The 25,391-nt window shown below is 45.1% G+C and overlaps 1 protein-coding gene across 3 annotated transcripts in view; it reads left to right on the forward strand.

Annotated features, from left to right (window-relative positions):
* The window catches only part of LOC121288042 (arf-GAP with coiled-coil, ANK repeat and PH domain-containing protein 3-like), a 331,715-nt gene that overhangs the window by 200,270 nt on the left and 106,054 nt on the right, over positions 1-25,391 (forward strand). For all 3 annotated transcript variants that reach the window (XM_041206296.1, XM_041206297.1, XM_041206298.1), the window contains exon 5: positions 18,654-18,712. In XM_041206296.1, the coding sequence (XP_041062230.1) occupies positions 18,654-18,712 (59 nt within the window). The remainder of the gene's footprint in view (positions 1-18,653; positions 18,713-25,391) is intronic.

The raw sequence follows: 25,391 nt of genomic DNA on the forward strand, positions 1-25,391 counted from the left end.
AAAGTAAACATAATTATGCATTTTTTAAATACAAACTCATTGGAACTATCTAGCTGTGAAGAAGCAGTCCAGCTGTCAAGGAACTGTCTAGCTGTCAAGAAACTGTCTAGCTGTCAAGGAACTGTCAAAGAACTGTCCAGTTGTCAAGGAAGTGTCAAAGCTGTCATCATTGTCAAGGGAGTGTCAAAGATGTGGAGGAAGTATCCAAGGATATTAGGCGAGTTGGCATGGAGAGGGTAAGGGCAAAGAGTGGGGGGGGTGGGGGGCATGGGTTGGCATGGGGGTATGAGGAGCAATGGGGGATGGTAGACGGACATGGGTTGGCACTGGTGGTGTGAGGGGCCATTTCCTGCCACATAGGATAGGTTACTGGAGAAATCCCTGCTGACCAGCAATTGGGTTATTGAACATTAAGCCAGTGTTGTCAGAACAAGAGGCAGCCAGTCAGGGTGGCTCCCCTTTTCTCTACTATAGGGAAACCATTTCTTAATGGTGCTCAGTTCTTTCAAAGGCAAGTCACTTCAAAACAAAGACTTGCGCTTCTATAGCACCTTTCAGGAATTGTAGTCAGTGTTATAATGTAGGAAACATGGCAGCCAATTAGCACAGCAAGGTGGTAATGACCAGACAGTCTGTTTGAGTGATGTTGGTGGGGGGACACAAATTGCCCAAGACACAAGGAAATGAAATAATGCCCCTGCTTTTCCTATTGTGATGCCATGGGATCCCTTATATTCACCTGAGAGGGAAAATGGGACCTCAGTTTAGTGTCTCAACCAAAAGGCGACACATCCAACAGTGCAGCACCCCAGTACTGCAGTTTGGCAGTCTCCATTTTATGCAAAGTCACTGAAGTGGGTCTTGAACCACAACCTTCTGACACAGAGGTGAGAGTAAAAGTCACAGCTGAAACCATTGCTAGATCAGTTGATCAATGCCACTGAAGGGAGCTTTTTGTAAAAAGATTTATGTATCACAAAGCGATGCAAATATAGCATTGTACTGTCCGCACAGCTTCTAAATGAGGCTATCGTGAGGATCTTGTACTGCAGGCCACTCACTAGAAATTGTTCTATGGAGACACTTGTTAAAAGAGTGCTGAGTTATTATAGGAACAAAAACACACTTGAAACATATTGTTGTTTGATAAAAAACATTCCAGTGGCATTGCTTCAGGTAGGTTCGCAGGAAATAGTCACTCACAGAGGGTTCTGTAAACAGAGTGCCAGTTAAAGGAGTTGGATGCAATATGGAATGAGTGAGAAATTGTGCTGAAACACTGCAGAGCCTGTTGGAATTCTGGCAGCAGCTTGCACATGTAAAGTGACTGAATTGTTTCTTCTTATGTTTCTCTCTGCGGGCACTTGGAAAGTTGTTTGGGGGCCCTCTGATTCGCCCTCATCCCTGCATCAAATTAATTTTGGACGTTTGTAGCTGATTCTCTTCATTGTTTTGTTATTTTGTTGACTGAGCTGTTGTGTGACACCTTCATTGCCGGAGGCTCTTAACATAGCCTTCTGCCAACATATGGCTCATTGTTTGCGACCCTGTTTATTTAACCCTTCGAGTCCTGGCACTGACCTTCAACCATCCACCTTCTGAAAAGCTGTTTCGTAGAATCATGGAACGGTTACAGCATGGAAGGAGGCCATTCGGTCCGTCGTGTCCATGTTGGCTCTTTGTAAGAGCTAGTCAGCTGGTCCCATTCCCCTGTGTTTTCTCGGTAGCCCTGCAAACTGTTTCTCTTCCAATTTCCTTTTGAAAGACAGGATTGAACCTGCCTCCATCACACTGTCCAGCCGTACACTCTAGACCCCAACCACTCACTGCATAAGAACGGTTTCTCTCAGGTTGCCTTTGCTGCTTTTGCCAATCACCTTACGTCAGTATCCTCTGGTTCTCAATCCTTACACCAACAGGAACACATTCTCCATATCTACTCTGTCCAGAGCTCTCATGATTTTGAACACCTCTATCAAATATCTTCTCAACTTCCTCCTTTCTAAAAAGAACAGCTCCAGCTTCTTTTTTTAATTCATTCCGGGGATGTGGGTGTCACTGGCTGGGCCAGCATTTATTGCTCATTCCTAATTGCCCTTGAGAAGACAGTGGTGAGCCGCCTTCCTGAACCGCTGTAGTCCACGTGGTGTAGGTTGTAGGTACACCCACAGTGCTGTTTGGAAGGGAGCTCCAGGATTTTGACCCAGTGAGAGTGAAGGAATGGCAATATAGTTCCAAGTCAACATGGTGTGTGGCTTGGAGGAGAACTTCCAGGCAGTAGTGTTCCCATACATCTGCTGCCCTTGTCCTTCTAGGTGGTAAAGGTTATGGGTTTGGAAAGTGCTGTCAGAGGAACCTTGGTGAGTTGCTGCGGCACATCTTGTAAATGGTACACACTGCTGCCACTGTGCTTTGGTGATGGAGGGTGTAGATGTTGAAGGTGGTGGAGGGAGTGTGCATTTAAGGTGATGGATGGGGTGCCGCTCAAGAAGGCTGCTTTGTCCTTTCGCCAACTATGCTCAGAACAGAAGCCTCTCATTCCTGGAACCATTTGAAAACACTTGCCATTTGAAGCCATCCACTTCCCAGGTCAAAAACTGGATGGCAGTGGGTTTGAGGTGGAAAGAGAAAAGAAATTCTGGCATTTGCTTTGCTAATCTGCACCACAGAGCTTGCACCCATCAGGCATCTGTTACATTTCAAAGAATTTTACCGTTAAAGTGTAAGGCATGTAATACTTTCCAAGAGGTGTCACTGGACCGTGATCTGAAGTGGAAACCCTGTCACTAGCAGAGGATTTTTAAATTCCATCGTAGCATTCCCAGTACCATGCTGAAGCCAGCCAACCCAGTACACACCAGGTTTCCAACCTGGGACATTCCTTCCCTTTTGGACCAAGTTTCACTTCACGCAGCACAGTTAGCAATTGAATCAAAAGTTCATTCTTGGGATATGGTGTTGCTAACTAGGCCAGCACTTATTGCCCAACCCTAATTGCCCTTGAAAAGGCGTTGGTGAGCCAGCTTCTTGAACCGCTGGAATCTGTATGGTGCAGGTACACCCACAGTGATGTTGAAGTTCCAGGATTTTGACCCAGCGACACTGCAGGAATGGCAATATATTTCCAAGTCTGGAAGGTGAGCGACTTGAAAGGGAACTTGGAGGTGATGGCGTTTCCATGCGCCTGCTGCCCTTGGGCTGCTAAGTGCTAGAGGTTGTGCATTTTTCTGTCTAGTTATAAATCTGACTGCCTCCCAATGGATGGTATATAGTATCTCTAGAAATATAAAATCTAGCTCACATGCACCAAACCTCAAGCATCACACGTCAGAATAATGCGCATTATTAGAGAGGCAAAGCAATCCTTATGAAAAATTATAAAAAGGGAAAGAAAGCTATGATTTTGTTGATCTTCAGAGAATCATATCCTCTGATAATCGCCAGGTTTTGTCCAATAGGAATTAGAATATAACTGACCTCAGGATTGAGAATTTGCAACAATTAGACCTTGTGAACTTAAAGCAATGTTAGCTTCAGAATAATTCTCTACGATAAGTATTGTAGCATTCCTGACAAGATATCTAGCATATAAGTTAGCTTTTTCTGATTTTTTTTGTATTTATAATTTACACTGCTAAATATAAAACAAAGGTACCATTAAACCAAAAGATAAACCATCCTTCTCCTGCATTGCTGTGTGGGAGTGCTGAATATTCTTTTCTAGAAGGTTTGGCCAAATGTTTCAAGTGTCGGAAAGGAGGTTTTACTGCTGTTTGCATGTCCTTGAAGGCAGCACAATAAACGGTTCAGACTTGACTGGAACCATGAGTGGGAGATCTTGAGTGGTTTTCTATCTGATCTTGAGTCAGCTGCACACAATGACTGGGAGTCCAGTCACACTGTGATGAATGCCAGTGGGGTAGTGGCAAACTTACCACCCTACCACTGGCACAGGAAGTGGCTGTCTTGGATGATGACTTCCTGCTGGCTTCCCACAGGGTGTATCTACCATTCCAGTAAAGGCTGCTGATAATTACTCCTGCGTTTACACATTTTCTTTCAGAGCTAAAGGCCAACTAGAATCCCCATTAAAGTATTTGTCCAGTGCCCTTCTTTGCCCCATGTTCTCCATGGGGCAGCACTCCAGAGTTCCCAGCATGTACAGTATATCTTATTTTTAAATCTTTAACTTTAAGTCAAGTGGAGGTCTTGTGGCGCAGTGGGTAGTGATCCTACCTCTGTACCAGAAGCTCTGGATTCAAGTCTCACTCTAGGACCTGATGGGCAAAGGAAGCTGCGTTCATAACGCAGCCAAACAGGTTTGAGTATCAACTTGTAAATCCTTCCAACATACAACAATGGCAGGCAGTAAGAGTGGGAGAGATTCCCGGTCAGCCATGTGATGGGAAGAAATTGGAGCTTCTACCACCACTATCCCTAGCTTCAGACTATAACATGCATGTAAACATGTATGTTGCTACAGCAACTCAGACTCCTGGAGGGGCCATTTGGCTCAGTTGGCTGGACAACTTTGACTTGTGGATCAGATTGATGCACGGGGTTTGATCCCCATTCTGGCTGGGGTGAATTTGGGACCTGCCTCCTTGCCCAACCTGTGGTGAAGATCACGGCACTCTGGATTGGACCTGCTTTTGAGCAGAGAATTCAACAAGAAGCTGGGGGGCTCAATCCCTGCATTCCCACTGTAAAACCCTTGATTCTCAACATTGTAAATTTAAATACTTAATTAAGTGACCCTCACTGCCCAGCAGGGTTGCCAACACCGATTGGATCTATTCCTGAAGGTGCGATCACATAACACTCCTGCCTCCAACTACCCACTCTCATACCCCTGCTCAACATGTCCATATTCATGGCACCCTGTCTTCCCACACTAATTGGAACACAAACAGACTCTTCATTAACAGATTGGTGATTCCTGACTGTCAGCCAAGCATCCATTTCTCTTACATCTGAATTTTTATAACTAATAAACAAAAGTATTCAAAGAGTCTTTTTAAAAGCACAATTTATTTTATTACCCTTACTATTTTTCACCTGGGCTGTTTGCAGTGTCTTGGAGATTGTTTTTTAATCCCTGGGGTCTCCAGGGCAACCCTACAGCCCAGCAGCAAGTGGCCTGGAGAGAGTTGATCATTCATTCCTATTTGTGGTAAGGCCTTTGTGCTTTGTCAGCTGGAGGTGGGCCATGTTTTGCTCAGATTAAGCCCAACAGGAAACAGGGCTGGATGCTTGATTTTCTTCAAGCCTTCAAATAAAGTATTATTCAGTGCATTCCATTATCTTGAGCAACTCTTTGCTTCAGTTCGTCATGTTTGATGTGGCACTTCTCTTACACAATTTCTTCCCTCTCGTCTACTTTCTGTTCTGGTAGAAGTGGTGTTAGAGGCTTCTGATGTTCTGGGGATCCTCATCACTGCGCCAGATTTCTGAGCCCCAGAAATAACAAAGACAACCGCGTGCATGCAGCTTCTTGCGAGAAAGGTTCTGGTGGCGGTTGGCAATCCCCATTGTCAGAGGAAGGGCCAGGGAGACCAAAAATGCAAAACCATGTTGGGTAAAGCTACCTCTTAAAATCCATTTTACTGGAGACATTTGTAGTGCCTCCCTTATAACAGTCATCAACAGCACTGTGATAGCCAACAGCATTATTTAAACAGCCCTTCATGTCACTGTGCCTTCTCTATTTCATTACATATCTTAACGACTTTGAGCATTTCTGATCTACTTCCTGTTGCCATGTATTTTGCTACACTTTAGCATCAGCTTTATCAATTGTAAGCTCCAATGTCTGCATTTACGATAGGAATTGCCAATGTAAACTTTTGCACCACATAATATTAGTGCATTCACAAACAAGTCAAACAATTGGGACTAGAAATGTAGCAGATGACAATCTGGATAAGGGCTGTGGTGAAAGAGCAGGGGAGTGGGATGAATTGGATAGCTCTTTCAGAGAGCTGGTATAGGCATGATGGGCCGAAGGGCCACTTCACATGCTGTATGATTCTAAATGAATCTAGAATAAATACAACAGCCAGAGTTGAACCAGAGTAGAAGGTTCAATATGAGTAGATAAGTGGTGGTCTAAAGGGAAGGGAGAAGCTTGATGTAGAAATAGATGTTGATGTTATATTGCAATCCAGTCACAATGAAGTGCATGCTCTACTTGTAAGTGAGAGCTGTTGTTACTAATTGGGGAAAGGTTAGGGCATTATTCTTAAGTATATATAAGAACCAGTTTCCACCTGGGGGGGCGGGGAGGGAAAGGGAGTCTGTGCCTGTGTTCTCTAGGTTTTGTGAATAGACCTATGTTAAGGATTCGGATTCTTCCTTTGCTCAGTGAACGAGCAGCGAATTATAACAATTAATGTAGGACTAGAGCAACAGGACTGAGTTTTTGGAGTTAGACATATTTACGGCAGTGGGTGCACAGAATGATGAAGCACAGAATCTTGTACATGTGAAGAAAGAACCAAAGTAGTTGGTTAGGAGTCAAACATCTGGTAAAAATGTTGTCCTGATGAGTAATATTGTTCAATCTACCACAAAAAATGAAAGTTGACTCAATGGGAAGTTTGGGAAAGTATTGGTTACTCAGCCATCCTCCGTGGATTTGGGGAAGGCGTGTTTTAAAAAAGGAAAACATTCCTGGCATTCTGAGCTGTACTTCCAAACTGCTGGTAGTCAGTCTCTGTGTAGAGTTAGTTATGTTGAAAATATAGCAGCATTTGTGCAAGATCAGCTCTTCTGTGAAGATTTAGAAGGAACATATTTCTGGGCTACTGTTAATTTCAGTCAACATTCAGAGGTTACCATTAGGCTGCCTTGAGCATGAAGGAAATGTTTCAAAGCGGGACCTGAAATTTCCACCCAAAGTCAATGGATCTTTTGATGGTCCATCAAATTGTCTGTCACGTTTGCAACAATTTCCACGGTGGACAGGACCAAAAAATTTAGATCTGAAGTTTTATCCAGAATATCCTGGGGATTCCAGAGTGAAAGTGCAGTTGGAAGGTCCAATGATTTTTAATTCCAGCTGTGGAGTATGACCAAGAATATTAGTCTCTGGTGACAATGTAAAACCATATTTAGGTGATTCATAGCTCCTCACCAGTAGTGGTATCACTTGGTTTACATAGCAAAGATTCCTTGATGCTATTATAGGGCGAAATTTAACGTTTGCCCTGATAGTCCCTCCTGCCAGCTGGAAAAACTGATGGGAGCCCTGTTGCATCCATTGGGCAAGGCCCGCCAGAATTGGGTGCCCAACCAGCACTCAAGTGGCCACCATTAGGCCTTCCCAGGATTAAGAACCTCAGGAATGGAAATCCCACCCCCCAATCAGAGGCTGGCAGCTCTCCATTGCCGTCAGTGCCACCAGAAGTAGAGGCAGCTGTCGGCAACGCACCCACCAGCGACCCAGGATCAACGAGGGATCCCAGGCCAAATGTGGCTGAGAGCAGGATGAAGATCCTGGGAAGGGGCTCGCTGGTGATGGGGGAGGGGTTCGGAGGCAAGGGCGTCGGATTAGCTTTCAGCAGCAAACCACCCCCTACCTCTCAATCTGGCATTGAGTCCCTTTGGACAAGGGACCCCCTCACCTACCACCCCTCCCCACCCAACCCCCACTGAAGCCCAGACTTTGCTTTTCATTTTTCTTGCATTGCAATACCCCCGCCTGCCGCTGATTGAATACCAGCAGAGACAGGATCACGGCCTTAAGTGGGCATTAATTGCCCACGTAAGGACCTCATGTGGCATCTGAGGCGGGAAGGCCGCCCACAAGCTTTCCAGCCCCAGACTTAATTAGGCAAAGGCAGGAAAGTGGCGGGTTCCCCACACCACACCCTCTCGCCTAATTAAATGCCCCCCCCCCCTCCAAACTTGCATCTGGGAGGTGCATTATTAAATTCCACCCATAATTTCCTCGCTGACATGACATCACTCTCTGACCTAATGTTCAGTGCCTCCTCACTCACATTGCTTCATTAAAGTTAAATGACAACAATGCTTCATTTAAGTTCCAGAACCATGTGATTTACATTGTGCTCCCTCCTTGTGCACATTAGAATGACATTATATGTGTGGGTAGGTGTGGCCATGAAGCTGTTTAAAGTCCCAGAAATATCAAATGAGACAAATGACGAGAAATTTATTTTATTTTGTGGTGGTTAAGGGCCAGGATACTGGGAGAATTTCCTGGTTTTCTTTGAATTATTGCCATTGGGTCTTTTCAGCCACCTAAGCCAGCAAATAAAACTAAGAACTATTTGAACTTATATAGCACCATTCCCGAACATGGACATCTCAAAGCACTTTACGCCAGTGAAGTACTTTTGAACTGTAGTTGTAACAGCAAGCTCCCACAAGCAGCAATATGATAATGACCAGATAAAGTGATTTTGTGATGTTTGATTGAAGGAAAAACATTGGCTGAAACACCAGGGGCAGAATCTTCAGTTTGGCGAGCAGGGGCGGGGCCTGCTTGCCGACGCGTAAAATGATGCGCGGTGACGTTGGGCATGTGTCCGATCTTGAGTTCGGCTGGCACGCACTGGAGTCAGCTACGCGCCCGCCAAATTGTCAAAGGCCTATTAAGGCCATTTAAATTCCAGTTGAAATAATTGGTGGCCTTTGCATTTATCTTGAAACCTCATCCACGGGCAGCATGAGGTTTCATGAGGGTTTTTAAACTTTAATAAAATTTTTCAAAAAATTCATAGACATGTCCCAGCTCATGTGACACTGTCACATGAGGGGATATGTCTAACAAAATTTTTTCTTCCTTTATTTAAATTTCTACATGTCAAACTGATATCCCTGAGGCAGCTCTGTGCCTCAGGGATATTTCTGTGCTCTTTCACGTGCAGGCCCCAACTCGGCCTACTCCTCCCGCCAGCACAGGGAGCGCTCAGCGCTTCCAGGTGCGCGTCACGCAGGGGGGCCTTATATAGCCCGCCCATGTAAAATGGCGGCGCACAGCCGGCGATCAGCTGCGTGCCCCCGCCCCCACCCCCGACGGGGAGAAAATTCTCCCTCAGGGATAACTCCCCCATGGGATCTTTTACATCCACCCGAGGAAGCAGATCGGTCCTCAGTTTAATGCCTTGTCCAAAGATGGCACCTCCAACAATGCAGCATTCCCTCAAGACAACACGGGTCTGTCAACCTTAAGCTCTGGAGTGGGATTTGAACCTGGAACCTTGTGGCTCTGGGGTGAGAGTGCTGCCAACTGGGCCACAACAGGCAGCTGGGGCCTCTGTTCAAGGTTCCATATAAAAGACAGCAACATCTCCAATAAAGCTGAGCACTCTCAGTACTATGCTAAAGTGCCAGCCTTGGTTATGAGCTCAAATCCATCAAGGGGCTTGAGCCTACAACTTTTGAATTAGAGACAGAAAAGCTATCAACTGGATTAAGCCTTCTCTTGGGTAGGGCAATAGGGAATTAGCAATCTAGATTTGGATCAGGACCAGATCCCAGCTTCTGATGATTGGATTTGACTATAGTTATTTTACTAAAACATCACCACACTTGGGTCTAAAAAAAAACAGAAGAGGGTGGGGCTGTCAAATAACCGAATTTACTGGCAGATTTAATCGATTCAGAATGTTCAGCCCTTCATGCTCATCCAAAAGAGAACAATGGACTGAAAGGTTCACTTTGAGCAGGAATTGGTTCACAGAAAGTTATCAGAGGAGAAAATTGAGCCAATTAAATGACCAATATCCAGCTCCAGACCAAAATTAAAGGAATTGGCAAAGAGCCAGAGAAGGGAATGAGGAGAATTTTCATTTACGCAGCCAGTTATGATTTGGATTTTTACCGGCTTTGCTGGTGGAAGCAGATTCAGTATAACTTTCAAACGGGAATTGGATAAATATTTGAAGGGGGAGAAATTTACAAGGCTATGGGGGAAGGGCAGAGGAACGTGACTGAATGTATAACGGGTTCAAAGAGCCAGCACAGGCACAAGGGGCTGAATAACTCCTCCTGTGTTGTATCATTCTATGATTATATGAAATCAGAATAGCAATCTAGCTCTGTCAATCCACAGGTATAAGTGCACAAATCATTGAAGGTGTCAGGACAGGTTGAGAAGACAGTGAAAAGCATACAGAATCTTGGGCTAAATAAATAGACAAACTACAATCAAGGAAGTTATAAGAAACCTTTCTCAAATATTGGTTCAACTGCAACTAGGGGGAGAACTTTATCCCCCCTTTGTGGGGGGCTGAGCGAGAGCGGGCGCACAGCTGGTCGCCGCCCGCAATTTTACGTGGGCGGATCAATTAAGGACCACTCAGCACTCCCTGTGCGGGGTTGGGGGGGGGGGGGGGGGGGCGGTGGGTGGGGGGGGTGGTGGGGTAGCAGGCCGAGCCGGGGCCCACATGGAGCTGCCTCAGGGAGTTTAATTTCATTATGAAAAATTTAAATAAATAAAAAAAAATATTCAGACATGTCCCTTCATGTGACAGTGTCACATGAGCTGGGGCATGTCAATGAATTTTAACAAAAAAATTTATTTGATTTATAAATCCTTCATGAAACCTCACCCCGCCCGTGGATGAGGTTTCATGATAAATGCGAAGGCCGTTTGGGTCCCTGGCCTGCCCACCAACCTTAAGGTTGGACGGGCAGCCCTGTTAACTGTGACAATTAGTTTTTAAATGGCCTTAATGGGCCTTTGACAGTTTGGCGGGCGCGCAGCTGACTTTGGTGCGCGCCTGCCAAACTGAAGACTGGAATGACGCGCAGTGACACCGGGAAGCATGTCCGATGCCACCGTGCGCCAGTTTACATGTTGGCAAGCGGGGCACACCCCCGCACGCCGACCAAAAGATTCTGGCCTAGAGCATTATGTTCAATTTAGGGCATCATGCTTTAGAAAGAATGTGAAAGCCTTGAAGAGGGTGCAGAGAGAATTGACCAGAATAGATCCAGGGGTTAGGGACATAAATTATGTGGCTAGGTTAGAGAAGCTGGCGTTGTTCTCCTTATGACTGAGAAGGTTGAGAGGAGATTTGATAGAGGTGTTCAAAATCATGAGGGGTCCGGACAGAGTAGATAGGAAGACACAGTTCCCATTGATGAAAGAGTTGAGAGCCAGAGGGCACCGGTTTAAAGTGGTTGGCAAAAGAATCATGAGGAAAAACCTTTTTGTGCAGCAAGTGGTTAGGATTTGGAATGCACTGTCTGAATGGGTGATGGAGACAGAATCAATTGTGGCTTTCAAAAGTGAACTAGTCAAGCACTTGAAGGGAAAAAATTGCAGGTCTGTGGAGAAAGGACCAGAGAGCGGGACTAACTGGATTGCTTTTGCAGAGAGCCTATATGAACTCGATGGGCCAAATAGCCTCCTTCTGTGCTGTAACCATTTTATGATCCTGCCCCATAATCCTTTGCTCTTACTTTTTATTACCACAAGGAGCTGCATCTCATGACACCCTGAAGTATTTTAATCATACTGCATAGCAGTGGTTATCATGGTAAAAGAAGAATTATAATAATTAGGATTTTGTTTATCGGACTTTCTGAGGTCTGTGGGGGAAAATCTAATGTAAAACCGTTGTTCTTTGTCCATCCTGGCGAAAATGGTAACAGCAGCACAGGTACGGGGAAAAGCCCTGATTTCAGTGCTGTGATATAAATGAGCTGCTTACAACTACTAGAGGAACCATGAATCATCTGGAGAAGCTGACAGTTGTGGTACTGGATGTCATATCCCCAGTAATGCTGCCTTTGCATTGCTCGTCTGTGTGGCCCCTCTCCCATCCAGGATGGTCTGCAGCCAGAGAGCTGAAGTTGTCATGAGGCAGTTGCCCTTGTGCAGTTTGTCGTGTGGCAAAATTGTGCGTTAAAACTTCTTTTACAGTGGAAAATGTTAACATTGACACTGCACGCTGAGAATTCCCTCTGTCAGTTGTTGTTCCAATGCACTGAGGACCAACGCAGTGTAGCACCAGTTGAAGTGAAAGTAGGTGTACAATAATAATGTGTATTTTATTCTAGAAAATTGCATTGTAACTCACGATTCCAGGGTATCATGCCTGCTGATATCACTGTATTGTTCTCTGCTCCAACAACATCAAGAGAAACATTTTTCTATTTAGCCCATAGACAAACTCTGGAAGAGAGATCTGGAATGTGCTGCCTGAAAGGGTGATGAAAGCAGATTCAATAGTAACCCTTCAAAAAGGAGTTAGATAAACACTTTGAAGAGGAAAAATGTGCAGGGCTATGGGGAAAATACAGGGAGTGGGACTAATTGGACAGCTGTCTCAAAAAGCCAGCACAAGCCTCATTCAGTGCTGTATGATCTCATTCAGTGCTGCATGATTCCAAGATGATTCCAGAATTTTATGATTCTAAGTTACTTAATTGCCTATAGAGAAAATGTGAAGCTGGGAGCAATTCCTCCCAGGTATACACTATAAAACACATATTTCTGCAGTCATTTGGTGTTCAGCATTGGTAAGGAGATTGCCCTCAAGATGTGGTGTTGGATTGCTTGTGCCCTGCAGCACAGTCAATGTCGCTTGGACCTTGTCTTCCTTCAAAGTCAGCGGTCACCACGTGGACAATCGCAGTGGAATATCTATGTCCTAATAACGCACGATACAGTGTTGTGGATTGAATTAACACACTTTACCAAAGGGCTGCCTGCCAGCTGCAAATCTAATGTTATCATTGGCAAGCTGCCCACTGGCAGCTTTCCAGTTTGAGGGACACCAACAAAATATTGTCATAATTAAGGAACGTTTAATGATTACGAGTGAAATATGCCTGGCTCTCATCGTATATTTGCCTAGTTTACCAGTTTTAGAATTACTCTAGTTTTATCTATACCGATCTTAGTTATACCAGTTTTATACATGTTTGCTTTCTATATGCCAGATTACAGGCAGCTTCTGCATATACCAGTATTATACCAACTAGTTTAAAATGACCAGATTTAACATAATCTATTATTCCATAGACCTCGATTAAACATTTTACTGAAGGCTCTCCCTTTGTATTCTTACTGCCTTGAGATAAAGGCTAGCATTCCATTAGTCTTTTAGATTATATTTTATATCGGTACAGTAGATTTTAGTGATTTGTGTACCTGTACACCCAATCCTTTTGCTCCTCAATGCAAGCTGTAAATGTGACCAGATGATGGCTTTCCGTGGAAAGGAGGAATTTCAAAGCTTTTTGAAAACGATATATCTCATTAAACAAAAAAATGAAAAGAGCTGGAAGAGAGTGCTGTGTGACTTGTAGAATTGTGACTGGGTGCAGTTTATGTAACCGTGTTTCTCAGTGAATGAGGCAGTGCTATGGAAATGCAATTCCAGTTCAATGCTGAACTTCAGTAGAACGAAATCCCTGTGGGTCACTCCATCTCTGAAACAGAATGTTATTTCTACAATGACATCAATTACACTCCGCTGGGAATATCTGCATCCCATCAAGTTAATTCTTCTGGTTAAAGGAATGGGATTACTGCTGATTTCTCTTTCTTGCCTGATCTTTATCTTGTTCTCTAGCAGCGCATCATAGCCTTTGAATAGAGATTGGTGCGGTCCAAATTAACAGGCTGAGATTGACTCCTGATGTGCCTTCTTAAGGAAGCAAATCTCTTCAGGCTCCTGCCATTAACCGATTGCCACTGTATTGTGTATAGTGCTGGCGTGGCATTTGCTGCTTCTCCAACTACCTGCCCTTGTTGTGGCTGCTTGCCGACCACGTATATACCTGGGACGTTTGCCATCCCTAAATTATCCATCAAATAATTCCTTCTGCCTCAGCAGAAATGTTGTGTTGCTGACGAGGACATTTCCACACATAGAAATTTATCTCATTCATGTATTTCACCTAGTGTGTGTGTGATTTTGGTCCCTTCCGATGCACTCACTCTCACTCCTAATCCTTGGAGTCGATCACATTGCTGTAGGTCTGGAGTCACACATAGGCCAGACTGGGGAAGGATGTCAGATTCATTCTTCTGAAGGGCATTTGTGAACCTGGTGGGTTTTTACAACTATCCAGTGGTTTCGTGATCATTATTAATGAGATGGACTTTTTAATTAATTAAACTTAAATCCCCCCAGCAGCCTTGGTGAGCTTTGAACTCATTGGCTGGATTTTGTTTGTTTTCAGTGGCGGGGGATGGGAAAGGAAACTATGACGAGCGGCTAGTCCACCGCACACCCCTGACCCAGTCCCCATAGAGCAGTAGGCGGGTGGGCACTGAAATTGGCAGCCCACTCACTGTTTTTAAATAAATAATAAACAGGCAATTGAGCTTGTTACTAATCCAGTTGACCAGAATATTATGCTGCCCACGCCACAATACAGTTGTCATCGGCAGGCAGGTGGGAGTGAGAAGGCCGATTTTTAAAACAACTTTGTGGGAAAGATGGGGGGTATATCATTCGGGGGATGCCCTGTGCAGATAGGGTCATTTCCCCCCCCCCGCCCCCAAAATGTTAACTCCCTTCGTTCCTCCCTACCTGGCCTCCAAAACGTGCCCCCTAACCACCCCCGCCCCGACCTTGCCACCCTCCCTAGGCTTCCCGGTCCCTCTACATCCAAAACCCAGGACTTACCTGGGCCCGGACGTCATGGCTGTCTTCATCCCATGGCCTAATTGCAGCCCCAGAAGCACCCGCTATTTGGTTTGGGCCCCTTTTATTGCCCATCCCTACTTTTGGTGCTGGTAGGCCTTCTCCTTGAGTGACTCCAGTCAATGAATGAATTGTTATCCCATAATGGTGTTAGGCAGGAATCTCCAGGATTGTGGCAGGGTGCTGATGTAAGGAAAAGAGTATGTATGAACATCAGAATAGTGTGTGACCTGGAGGGGGCTTGTTCTGGTGATCCCTTGTCCTTGGTGACAGTGGTAACCTTGGGGACTTGTTACAGAGCAGTCTGTAGATCGTACAGTCTTTAACCAGTGTGCAGGGGGTTGGGGGGCTGTTGGGGGTGGGGGGCGGTGGGGGTTGGCAGTGAACAGAGGGAGTGGATATCAAGCTACGTGTCAGTGGCGACAGTGTAATTGGTTTGTTCACCAATCCAGACCAGTTGGCATCCATTAGACTGCTGAGTTCAGCTTTGTAGATGAGGGAGATGTTTTTCGTGGGAACAGGAGGTGGGCTGCTCGTCACAGAGTTATGCTCACTGATGAACCTTTTGAGCCACAGTCTAGCAATCTCACATTTCGTCAGCCGACTTCAATGGCTTTAGGAATCTGCAGTGGCCCAGTGTTCCCTCACAGGCACAAGCCTTGAACTGGAAACAACTCTGGGGTTCACACAGTCAGCAGACATCCCCCAAGTCCAGGCTACGCATTGACTACAGCCCCCTCAGCCTGCCAGCTCTTTCACATGACCCCATTGCTTTATTGGATGACAGGGCCTTGCACTTTGTGAATGTACAACTGAGTACAGATGGGAATGTAACACACATTATGGTAAAATCCCCATCAGCTGCACTGAGTCATACTTGTAATTCCTTTCAGTAGCCAGGATGTCAGTGTAGTTATGAGTGTCAACGAAATGCCACATCTGTTGTTAGCAAGTGCTCCTCCTTTGATGAGCTGCATTTTTATTTTGAGGTGGTGTTTGCAACAACCCTTATGGGCATTTAGGACCTCAATCATTTTATTATCCAGTTGACTTGCATTTACAAAGTAACCCACCAGTACAGTAACATTAAACACCCTTAATTCTGTGTAGCCCTCTATGGCCAGAATCGTCGCAGAGTATTATATGTGTAATTAACTGGCAAGATAACAGTTATGATAAACAGTTACAATCAGAAATTGTGTGAAGACAGACCGCTGGCTTATGAGGCTAATTTGTCGTCAATACTGTATATAAACCAGGAAGACTTCAAGCTTAATCCATAATGCTGATTTAGCCAAATTTGTGCAGGGTGGCAATAGGAATATTCCAACTAGCCTCAGTATCCCTGGCTTGGGTAAAGAAAAACATCAGGCGAGGTCCTCAGCCCTGAATGCCATTGAATGACTTCTGCAGGAAAGTCTGTATGCATGGGTGATGATGAGGATAGGAGAAAGCAGCTGTGAACTACCCTCCCCTCCCCCACCCCCATCCCCTACCCCCATGGGAGAATGGCCTGCCAACACTCACTGCCTAGGCCCCACATAAAGAATGGTCGGTTTGATGAAGGATTGGATGGTGGCCAGTGCCTGTGGATCTGTACCCAGCATGAGTCAGTCCCTTCAGGGGTGGAGGGGAGCAGAGGGGAGTGGGCAGGATCAAGTTTCTGCTAATTGCTTATATCTGCGATAGTGCTATTAATGTCACAGGCACTAGAGGTGCTGACTAACAGTCTGGAGAGGAAGTGGTAGTGGATTTAATTTATCATCAACTTGGCTCGGATATAATATCACATGGTTACTGCACTGCCAAATATTTATTACATATCTGGCAGAATCTGTCTGGTCTTATGTACTGACGCATGTGTTTCAGTCATCTTCATTCTCACAGTAAATAATACATAATTCTATAATCCTGATGGATTATAAGCATCAGCTGTTTATGTTATGTTGTTTTCCCAAATTCCCAGCCTTTTTCAGAAATTTGCAAAGAAGATTCTTTTCCTTAACATTCCCCTAATGAATGAAGTAACAACATAATTTTTTGCATCTGGGGAGCATATGAAAGCCACTGAGCATCACCCTTCATGTGCTGTTCCCACACTTGGAGAAAGTGAAATATAACTCTGAGAAACTGACTCCAAGGCTATGACAAATGGATCACTGTCTGAATCGCGGCTTGTAATCCGAGGGATTGCAGGGAGACTTGATGCAAAAGTTTTTGGATTGCCAATGCTGGTTGGATGTGTTCCTGGAGGTTTGATCATGTGACATTTGGGATGGAGAATACAAGAGGGGTTTTTATTTTAAGGAGGTGTTACAACTACCCTTATGGGCATTAGCACCTTGACGGCCTGGTGTTTGGGAAAGGAAAGTGACAAAAGGCTGCAGAAAGAACAGGAGCCTGAAAGCCACTGGTGCTGCTCATGAATGATGGAGCAATTCTGTAACTGAACACACCTCTCCACTCCCACCTCAGGCAATGAGCCTCATTCATGCATGAGCATCAGACCCTTAGAATGGAGATAAGACACATTCTGTGTATAGAGAAGGCTGGAGTGGGAACCCCTCCATTGGAAGGGAAAAGTACAAAACAAAAAATGAGTATTTTGTGTTTGGGTTGACCTAAGGGCACGGAGAGAGGTCCATCTGGAGGAACGAGTGTTAAAGTAAGATTCCTGAGAGTGCGGCACCTCAGCCACCACTTTAATAAGCTTAGAAAAATGATTGCTTTAAACATTGACATCGTGATTCATTCTGTTGTATTTTAAATATAACTGAAAATGTGGATTTCTAATAACGATCTCCACGTTTGGGCAAAATCCGAATGGGCCTCATTGTTTCTTGTGTGTCACCACTTTGACAGCCTGAGCACAAGTCCTTGTTGATTGACACAAGTTGGTCACCAAAAGAGGACATGAAAAGGGACGAGGTGACCTCAACAACAAAGGTCCAATAACCAATCCTGGAGCAGCTGGGTGGGACTTCACCCAGTGAGAAAGCAGGCTGGGAACTGCAGCATCTTTAATTGTGGGCACTCATTGGAGGGGGGCGGTGCCAGCGGCACTGGCCGGGAGATTGACCTTCCATTCTGGGAGTCTCCTGGATAATCCGGGATAGTTGGCAACCCTACAATGTTTTATCCTGGCAGCATCATCATGTAACTTCATGAATTAAACAGATGAACTGCCTTGAAGGTTCAAATGGGTGAGTGAGCCACCATGTAGTGTGCTATGGAGACATATAAGAATATAAGAACATCAGAAACAGGAGCAAGAAGAGGCCATTCAGTTCTTCAAGCCCACGGTGCCATTCAGTGAGATCATGGCTGACCGTCTACTTCAACACCATTTTCCTCAAGTATCCCTTGTATTCCTTGATATTTTCAATATGTAGAAATCTATCAATCTCAGACTTGAACACACTCGATGACCGAGCCTCCATAGCCCTCTGGGGCAGAGAATTCCAAAGATTCATCACCCTCCGAGGGAGGAAATTTCTCCTCATCTCAATCCTAAATGACCAGTCTCTTAGACTTGAAAGCATCTGAGTTTGATCCCTGCACCACACTGGCTTAGCTTTATCACAGTCAGTGTGGCAGGAGTGGATTTATCATGGTTCCTGCTCATTGTTACTGTCCAATGACCCCTGCTGGAAAACATAAGAAAAGATAAGGAAAACAAGCTTTTTCTAACCTTGCTCTAGGCTTGATTAATTTAAACCTAGTTCTGTGCTCATATCCTGTGTCAAATAACTTTTTTGCAGAGTTTGAAGATTTATAAGCGCAAATTCTTGATCTGGCACACACAAAGGGGAGTGACACTTGGGGAGTGGATCTCAGGAGATAACTGGCACACACAGTTCTTTATTTCCTCAGATCTATGTGTTACTGGAGTACCAGGTCACAAAAGCCACCTCTTCAGTTTCAACTCTCGAGGCAGTCCTCATGATAAAAGAAACATCCATGAAAACTGTTGCAGTAATATCCAGATGGTAATGATTGTCCCTTTTCTCATTACAGATTCTCTCCGATCAAGCTCAGAGGTCTGTCAGGATGCAGCTGAATAACTTTGTAAAAGAGTGAGTACACCAGTATCATTCCTGGCGACCTCTGCCTGGACATTGCTTGCCACTGAATGAAATAAATTGTCCAGAACTGTCCCAGTTCCTGGACTCACAGCTGTGTTTGTTTTTTTTAAAAATACTTTGATGGGCAGAGTAGATAACAGGAAGTGGTGGTGTAGGAAAATAAGGACGGCAAGCTCCACAAACAGCTCAGTGTCAGGGTGACTTGATATATACATATATATGTACAGCATCCCTTTCGATCTTGTGTCTTTGGCTGTCAGTAGGTTCGGACATAATCCCACCTCCTCAAGGAGATAAAAAGAGAACCTAGGAATTAAATAAAGGCAGCAAATGCACAGAATTTGAAAAAGAACATGGTTGTTGCAAAAGGAAAAATAAACTTGTATTTATATCAAAGCCTTTTCATAAACTCAGGACGTCTCATAGCACTTTACAGCCAATGAAGTGCTTCCGATGTGTCGTAATGTGGGTAATCACAAATTAGTTTAATAATGAGAATGAATCGATGACCCCTCTGCAGCAGTGAGTTCTTTGCCAATGCTGGAATTGGAGGAGGTGACTCTCAGTGAATCATAATGCTCACAGGTGGGGATATTGTAGTCTATAGGGGCCACCATTCCCCAATGGCTGCTCTTCAACAGGATCACCCAACTATCGAATCATCCCATAAACAAGAGAATCAGACTGGAGACAAGGTGCAAGGTGGAGTTTGTAAGCGAGCTGCTTGCTGTGTGTGAAGTTGCTCGATACCGTCAAGTTATTTGACTTTACCTTTATTGTTCAGTGGTAGATTGTGAAGACCCAGAACAATACAACTTAAAATTACAGCACAAATGTACCCACGGTGAGAATGTGGAACTTGCTACCATTGGGAGTGGTTGAAGTGAATAGCGTAGGTGCATTTAAGGGGAATCTAGGCAAGCAGATGAGGGAGAAGGGAATAGAGGGTTACAGTGGTCGATTTGGGTGAAGAAAGATGGGAGGAGGCTGGTATGAAGCACTGTTTCTGTGCAGTGTATCCTATGGGCAGGATTTTTCACTGAGCGGACAGGTGCGCACCCAACCCGCTCGAATGTAAAATGATGCGCAATATTTCAGTTGGCGGATGCACGCAGGAGTCGGTAGCGCCCGCCAACAAGTAAAAGGCCTATTAAGACCATTAAAGATTTAATTAAATGTTATTTCTCGCTGCCCATCCAACCTTACGATTGACAGGCAGGCAAAAAAGCCAAGCAGCCTTTGCACTTTTTAGGAAACCTCATCCACAGGCGGGATGAGGTTTCATAAAGCAATTAAAAATAACATTAAAATTTTAATATTTCATTAAGAACATGTCCCTGCTCAAGTGACAGAGCCACAAGAGGAACATTTTTGTTATTAATTTAAAATTGTTTATTTTTAATTCTTAAACTCTTCATCTCCCTGAGGCAGCTCATGTGCAAAGCTGCACGCTCGCCCTCCTCCCCTCCCCACACAGGCAGCGCTGAACGGGCCTTAATAGGCCCACCAGCCGTGAAATCACGGTCCGGCCCCCATCGCGGGTGGCGGTCGGCTTCCTGACTACCCCCTGCCCAGTCCCGCTGCGCCCGCCCGACGAGGGAGAAATCCTGGCCTATGTAATCCTGGGTAAACCTCCTCCTGCCAGGGCATTGCCACAGAGCCTGGCTAGGGTTGGGAACCATTGTGTTGGAAATCAGGTGATGGGGTTGACGCATTCATCCCTCCATGAAGCAAAAAAACAAAACCTCCGCGACAGGCCCAGGTCTACAGTATAGGCTGTCAGCAAGCTTGGCAAGAATGTGAGGAAAGAACGTGAGATTATTCAAGGGGCAGTGATGAGAAGCTTAGGATTTCAAAATCTGCAGGAAGGAGAAGATAGACTGAAGGGCATACTTCCCTCTGTTTGCTAGTTCAGTATTTTAGCAACATCCCTGCTGAATAGTTCCATCCAGTTTTTTCCCCTGGTTTTGAATGATTGAGAGTAGGAATGTACATGATGTGTCTCGAGTTCAACAATGTACACATTTTCTCATGTTTTGATGAAGAAATGTAAATGGAATTAGTTTCATGAACCACAGTTGCTGAGCTGAGAGGTGTTAAGGTGAAGTTGTGAAAAGATATTTTCCATTCTTCTCTCCTTCCTACGTTTTGCTAAAGGTGTTAATTCCTGCTGGGCGAGGAGGTGCTTGCAGCTCTGAGTGCTCCTGAGGTGTGGAATCATTGAATAGTACAGCACAGAAGGAGACCATTTGGCCCATCATGCTTTTGCTGGCTCTTTGAGGCAACTATTTAATTAGGCCCACATCCCTGCCCTTTTCCTATAGCCCTGCAGGTGTTTCCATTTCAAGGACAGTATATATCCCATTCCCTTTCGATGGGATAATCAGCCGGGCTTCACACTCCGGATCACTCCTGCTGGAACATGTTCGTACACAGATTTTGGGTGAGGACAGTGCCAAGCTCAGCTCTTACAGAACCCCACCCTTCCTCTGCCTCCAGACAGTCAAAACACTCCCTCTCTAGGTTCAGCAACAGCATGTGTGTATGTATAACGCCTTTAACACAATGAAACATCATGAGGCATTCCACAGGAGCATTATCAAACAAAGTTTGACACCAGGCCACCTAAAGGAGATATTGGGACAGATGGCCAAAAGTTTGGTCAAAGAGGTAGGTTTACAGAGCATCCTAAAGGAGGAGACAGAATTAGAGAGGGAGGGAATTCCAGAGCTTTTAGCTTTGGGAGGGCCCAGGCAACTAGAAGCACATCTGTCAATGGTGGATGGATAATAGCCAGTGAGAGAGTCCAGAGTTGGAGGAGTGGAGAGATCTTGGAGGGTTGTGGGGCTGGAGGAAGTTACAGAGATAGGGAAAGGGGTGAGGCCACGGAGGGATTTGAAATCAAGGAGGATATTTTTAAAATTGAGATCTTGCCAGCCCTGGTCAGCGAGCACATAGATAATGGAACAAGAATTAGGATACAGGCTGCAGAGTTTTGGATGAGCTCAAGTTGATGGAGGTTGTAAAGCGGGAGATCCTTCAGGAGCATGCTGTAATAGCAGGATCGACAGCTGCTTGGGCAAGGTATAAGAAAGCTGCCAGTCCCTGAGGAACCAGATCACAGGAAGAGAGAGGGAGAAAATTGGAAAATAAAATTTGCACAACAGGTGCTGGGCCTGACACTTCAACCTGTAACTGTGGGCAGCAAGCTTCACAGAATTTCCCTATGGCATTATATGTTTGCTATGCCCTTCCTGAGATGCCAAGGACACAACACTCGGTTGGCAAAATACACTTTCTAAAGGGGATCCTATGACAGTGAGTGAGGTTACAATTGGGGCTTTGCGAATGGCTGACTGATACATCCATTTTCCACATTGGCCGCATTGTTAGGCTCCCTGAGAACCATTCATGGTTCAGTGACATCTGAAGGAATTCAAGTGGGAAAACTCACTCTCTGGTTGCAACTCTGTTCATTTTAACCTTAAATACAGAATAGCAAAAAGCCGTGAATACGGGAGGTGTGAAATAAAAGTAGAAAATGACAGGAATAAACAGAAGGCCTGTCGGCATTTGAAAGATAGGTTAACTATTTGTGTGAAAAATTCATCGAAAATTGAGCTGAACCTATTCAGTATTTTCTGCTCCTTCCCCTTCCCACTCAACAGCTATTGGCTGCCCTCTGGTACCTTGCTGGAAGGCCTATTCCTCGTGGTTGGCCTAGGTGGGAAATACCTGCAGGATCTTCACGAATGACCTATCGCAGCTAGGCCCAATCCTATCCTTCACCTGAGGTCCCTCCAGTCACAGGATAGGAATGGAAAACCTGGCTGGTTTATCCTCCCTTAAACTAATGCACTGAGGCACATTGCAGCACACCCTACTTAGATCAGCTAACTCTTGTTTGTGGGCAACGTAGTCAGGTAAGGCGGCCAACTCTGGTTGAAGGTATTCGTGGAGGTTTGATCACGTGACTTCCTGCCTCTAACTGCCCTGCCATTGGTTACCAATCATGTCCATCCAGACAACTGGAAATCAAAAAACCTTCTTACGACCAAACTGGATGATTCTTGACTGTCCATCAAAGGGCCTTTTTTTTTTAACCATCTTCCGACGTTTTCATAATTAATAAACAAATATTCAGATAATTAGAGACAGTAATTTTTGGAGTGCTCCTGTGAGATTTCTCCACAGTTAATCTTCAATTAGCAGATTAATCTTCAATTCCTTGTGCCTCCGGGCCTTTCCTGGAGAAGTTGGTGACCCTGGTGTCGAGCCCTTTTGCCTCAGCTGTGTATGAATTGTCAGTGAAGGTATGTGGCTGAGGCGGCCCCTGCTTTACACTCGGAGCAGGCATTGGTGCAGGATTATTTGTAAGGCCTTTAATATGATTATCCTGCCATTGAAGCCGGTCTATCAACAAAAACACCACCGTAGTTATCGTCACGTCCAAGGAATCGTCTTCCCCACTTCCTGAAAATCAATGCAATGTTTTCTCTGTTAACGCCGCCCTTTAGGGAACACTTTTGTTACATTCAGCTGAGAAATGGCAAACTGAACAGACCACATCTGATCGCAGTAATGCTAATGTCGCTCAGCCTCCGGGAGCCGTCCTCTGTGAATATTAAGAGGCATGCACTTTAGCAGGATTAGCCTGAGCTGCCAATGTGATATTTTGAATTTAGCGACACATAAATCAAATGAATGGGTGGCAGTGCATCTTCTGGGAAGGAGGTTGTTGCTATGGCAGCGTTGAATTGGCTGAGAACACAGCAGCAGTGTTGGGGGGTGCGGGGGGAGGGGCACAAGTGACCTTTGTTCTTTTCCTGTACGGTAATTTCATTGAGATTTCAAGTTGATTTGCTAAAGCCCAGTGTTGGCCTTGCACAGAATTTAATGGCAATTCCTGAACCACTGGGTTAACTTGTTCAGTACTGAAACCTATTGGGGAAGAATTGAGATGAACTAGCAAGGGTTATGTGAAGAGTTAATTTATATTCCCCGCTGTTAAACTCTGCTCCCCAAATGCTGACTCACACCAAATCCTGTTCACCCATCACCTCTCTGCTAGCAGATCATTGGCTTCCAGTCCGATGACACTTCAATTTTATCATTTTCATCTTTGTGATCAGGTTTCTCCATAGCCTCAGCCGTCCCTATCTTTATAATCTCCTCCAGCCCCACAACTGTTTGAGATCTCTGCGTTCCTCCTGTTCTGACCACTTGCACATCCTCGATTTCTTTTGCTCCGGCGGTAGTGGGCGTGTCCTCAACTGCTTGGGCCCTAAGCTCTGGAATTTCGCCACTGAACCTCTCTGCTTCTCTATCTCTCTCTCTCTCTCTCCCTCCCCCTTTAAGACACTTCTTAAAATGTACCTGCTTAATCAAGCTTTTGGTCATATGATCTAATAATGTCTCCTTATGTGTCTTGGTGTTAGTATCTGCCTGATATAACATCTTTGTGAAGCACTTCAGGACATTTTATCATGACAGAGGTACTACATAACAGGCTGTTGTGGTCAAGTTTACCCTTTCGTCCGGTTTTTGACCAGTCCTGTCTGATGTTGAGTGCAGCTTCCAGAAATTCCGAAGACACTGAACTTGTGTCTTCGAAATTTTCTTGTCGGGTTGTGTGTCAGCAATGAATTTGCTGGTCTGACCTGTTCCTGACCCTGGCCTGGGTTCAGTCTAATTTAAATATTCAGGCCACAACTCCTGGCAGTTTCTATTTAGGAGTTTGTCAATGGAGGGGAATGGGGGGGTGGTAGCAAGGTGGGCAATAGCCATTGAGATAGGAGCTAGAGGCCTGCAAACACCTTAAATCCAATTAAAGTGAACTGTGCTGCCTCTTATGAATTGGAAAAATCCCATTGGCAAATATTAACCCAGTGCCTGAGGTGACCGCATTTTAATACATTAGACTTTGTGTGACCCCCAAGGTGAAAATTGGAGTGGGGGTAGGATTAGAGAGCTGCTAAACTGGGGGGGGGAATTGAGAAGGTGAGGAGGAGAGAGAGTTGTTGAATGGGGGAGTTGAGGGGTGATGGTGGTGCTGTGGTTTAAAACCGCTGGATTCCCTGATAAGAGACCCACTTTTTTACAGGCTGCGGTTGTAGCAGTGATCAGGCCTCAGAGAACGGACAGTTAAGCCACGCCCACCGACAGAAACAACATTTAAATGGGCTACGCAGCTGCAAAAATACCGTCTGAGCTCCATGGCCGCCATTGTTGCTTTGCAGTTCACGACCCCACTGGGGTTCACGACCCACAGTTTAGGGATCCCTGCATTAACCCATTGCTCGGCATTAGAGATAATCTCATTTTTTGGGTACCGTACTGATGTGATTGTTGGTTTGTGCTTCCCCTGGATGTGCGGTGGGTGTATTGTTGGTTATGACGAACGGTGTGATTCGTTGACACTCCAGACACTCCATTATCATTGTCCAGTTTGACTCTATCTACCCATATTTGGGCAGGTGCATTCCACACCCCGTCACACATGGCAGAAAATCCATCGGTGCGGAATGGACAGGGGCCTAGTGTTACCAAACTTTGCCAAATTTTCTGCCCCTGTGGAGGTAGATTTTCAGCCATGGTGAAGGGTTTGAATAGCAGGGGACACAAGTTCAATGAGAAATTTCTAAATAAGAAAAGGAACCAGGCAACACTT

The sequence above is a fragment of the Carcharodon carcharias genome, chromosome 15 (assembly GCF_017639515.1).
Source record: "Carcharodon carcharias isolate sCarCar2 chromosome 15, sCarCar2.pri, whole genome shotgun sequence".
Taxonomy (NCBI): Eukaryota; Metazoa; Chordata; class Chondrichthyes; order Lamniformes; family Lamnidae; genus Carcharodon; species Carcharodon carcharias.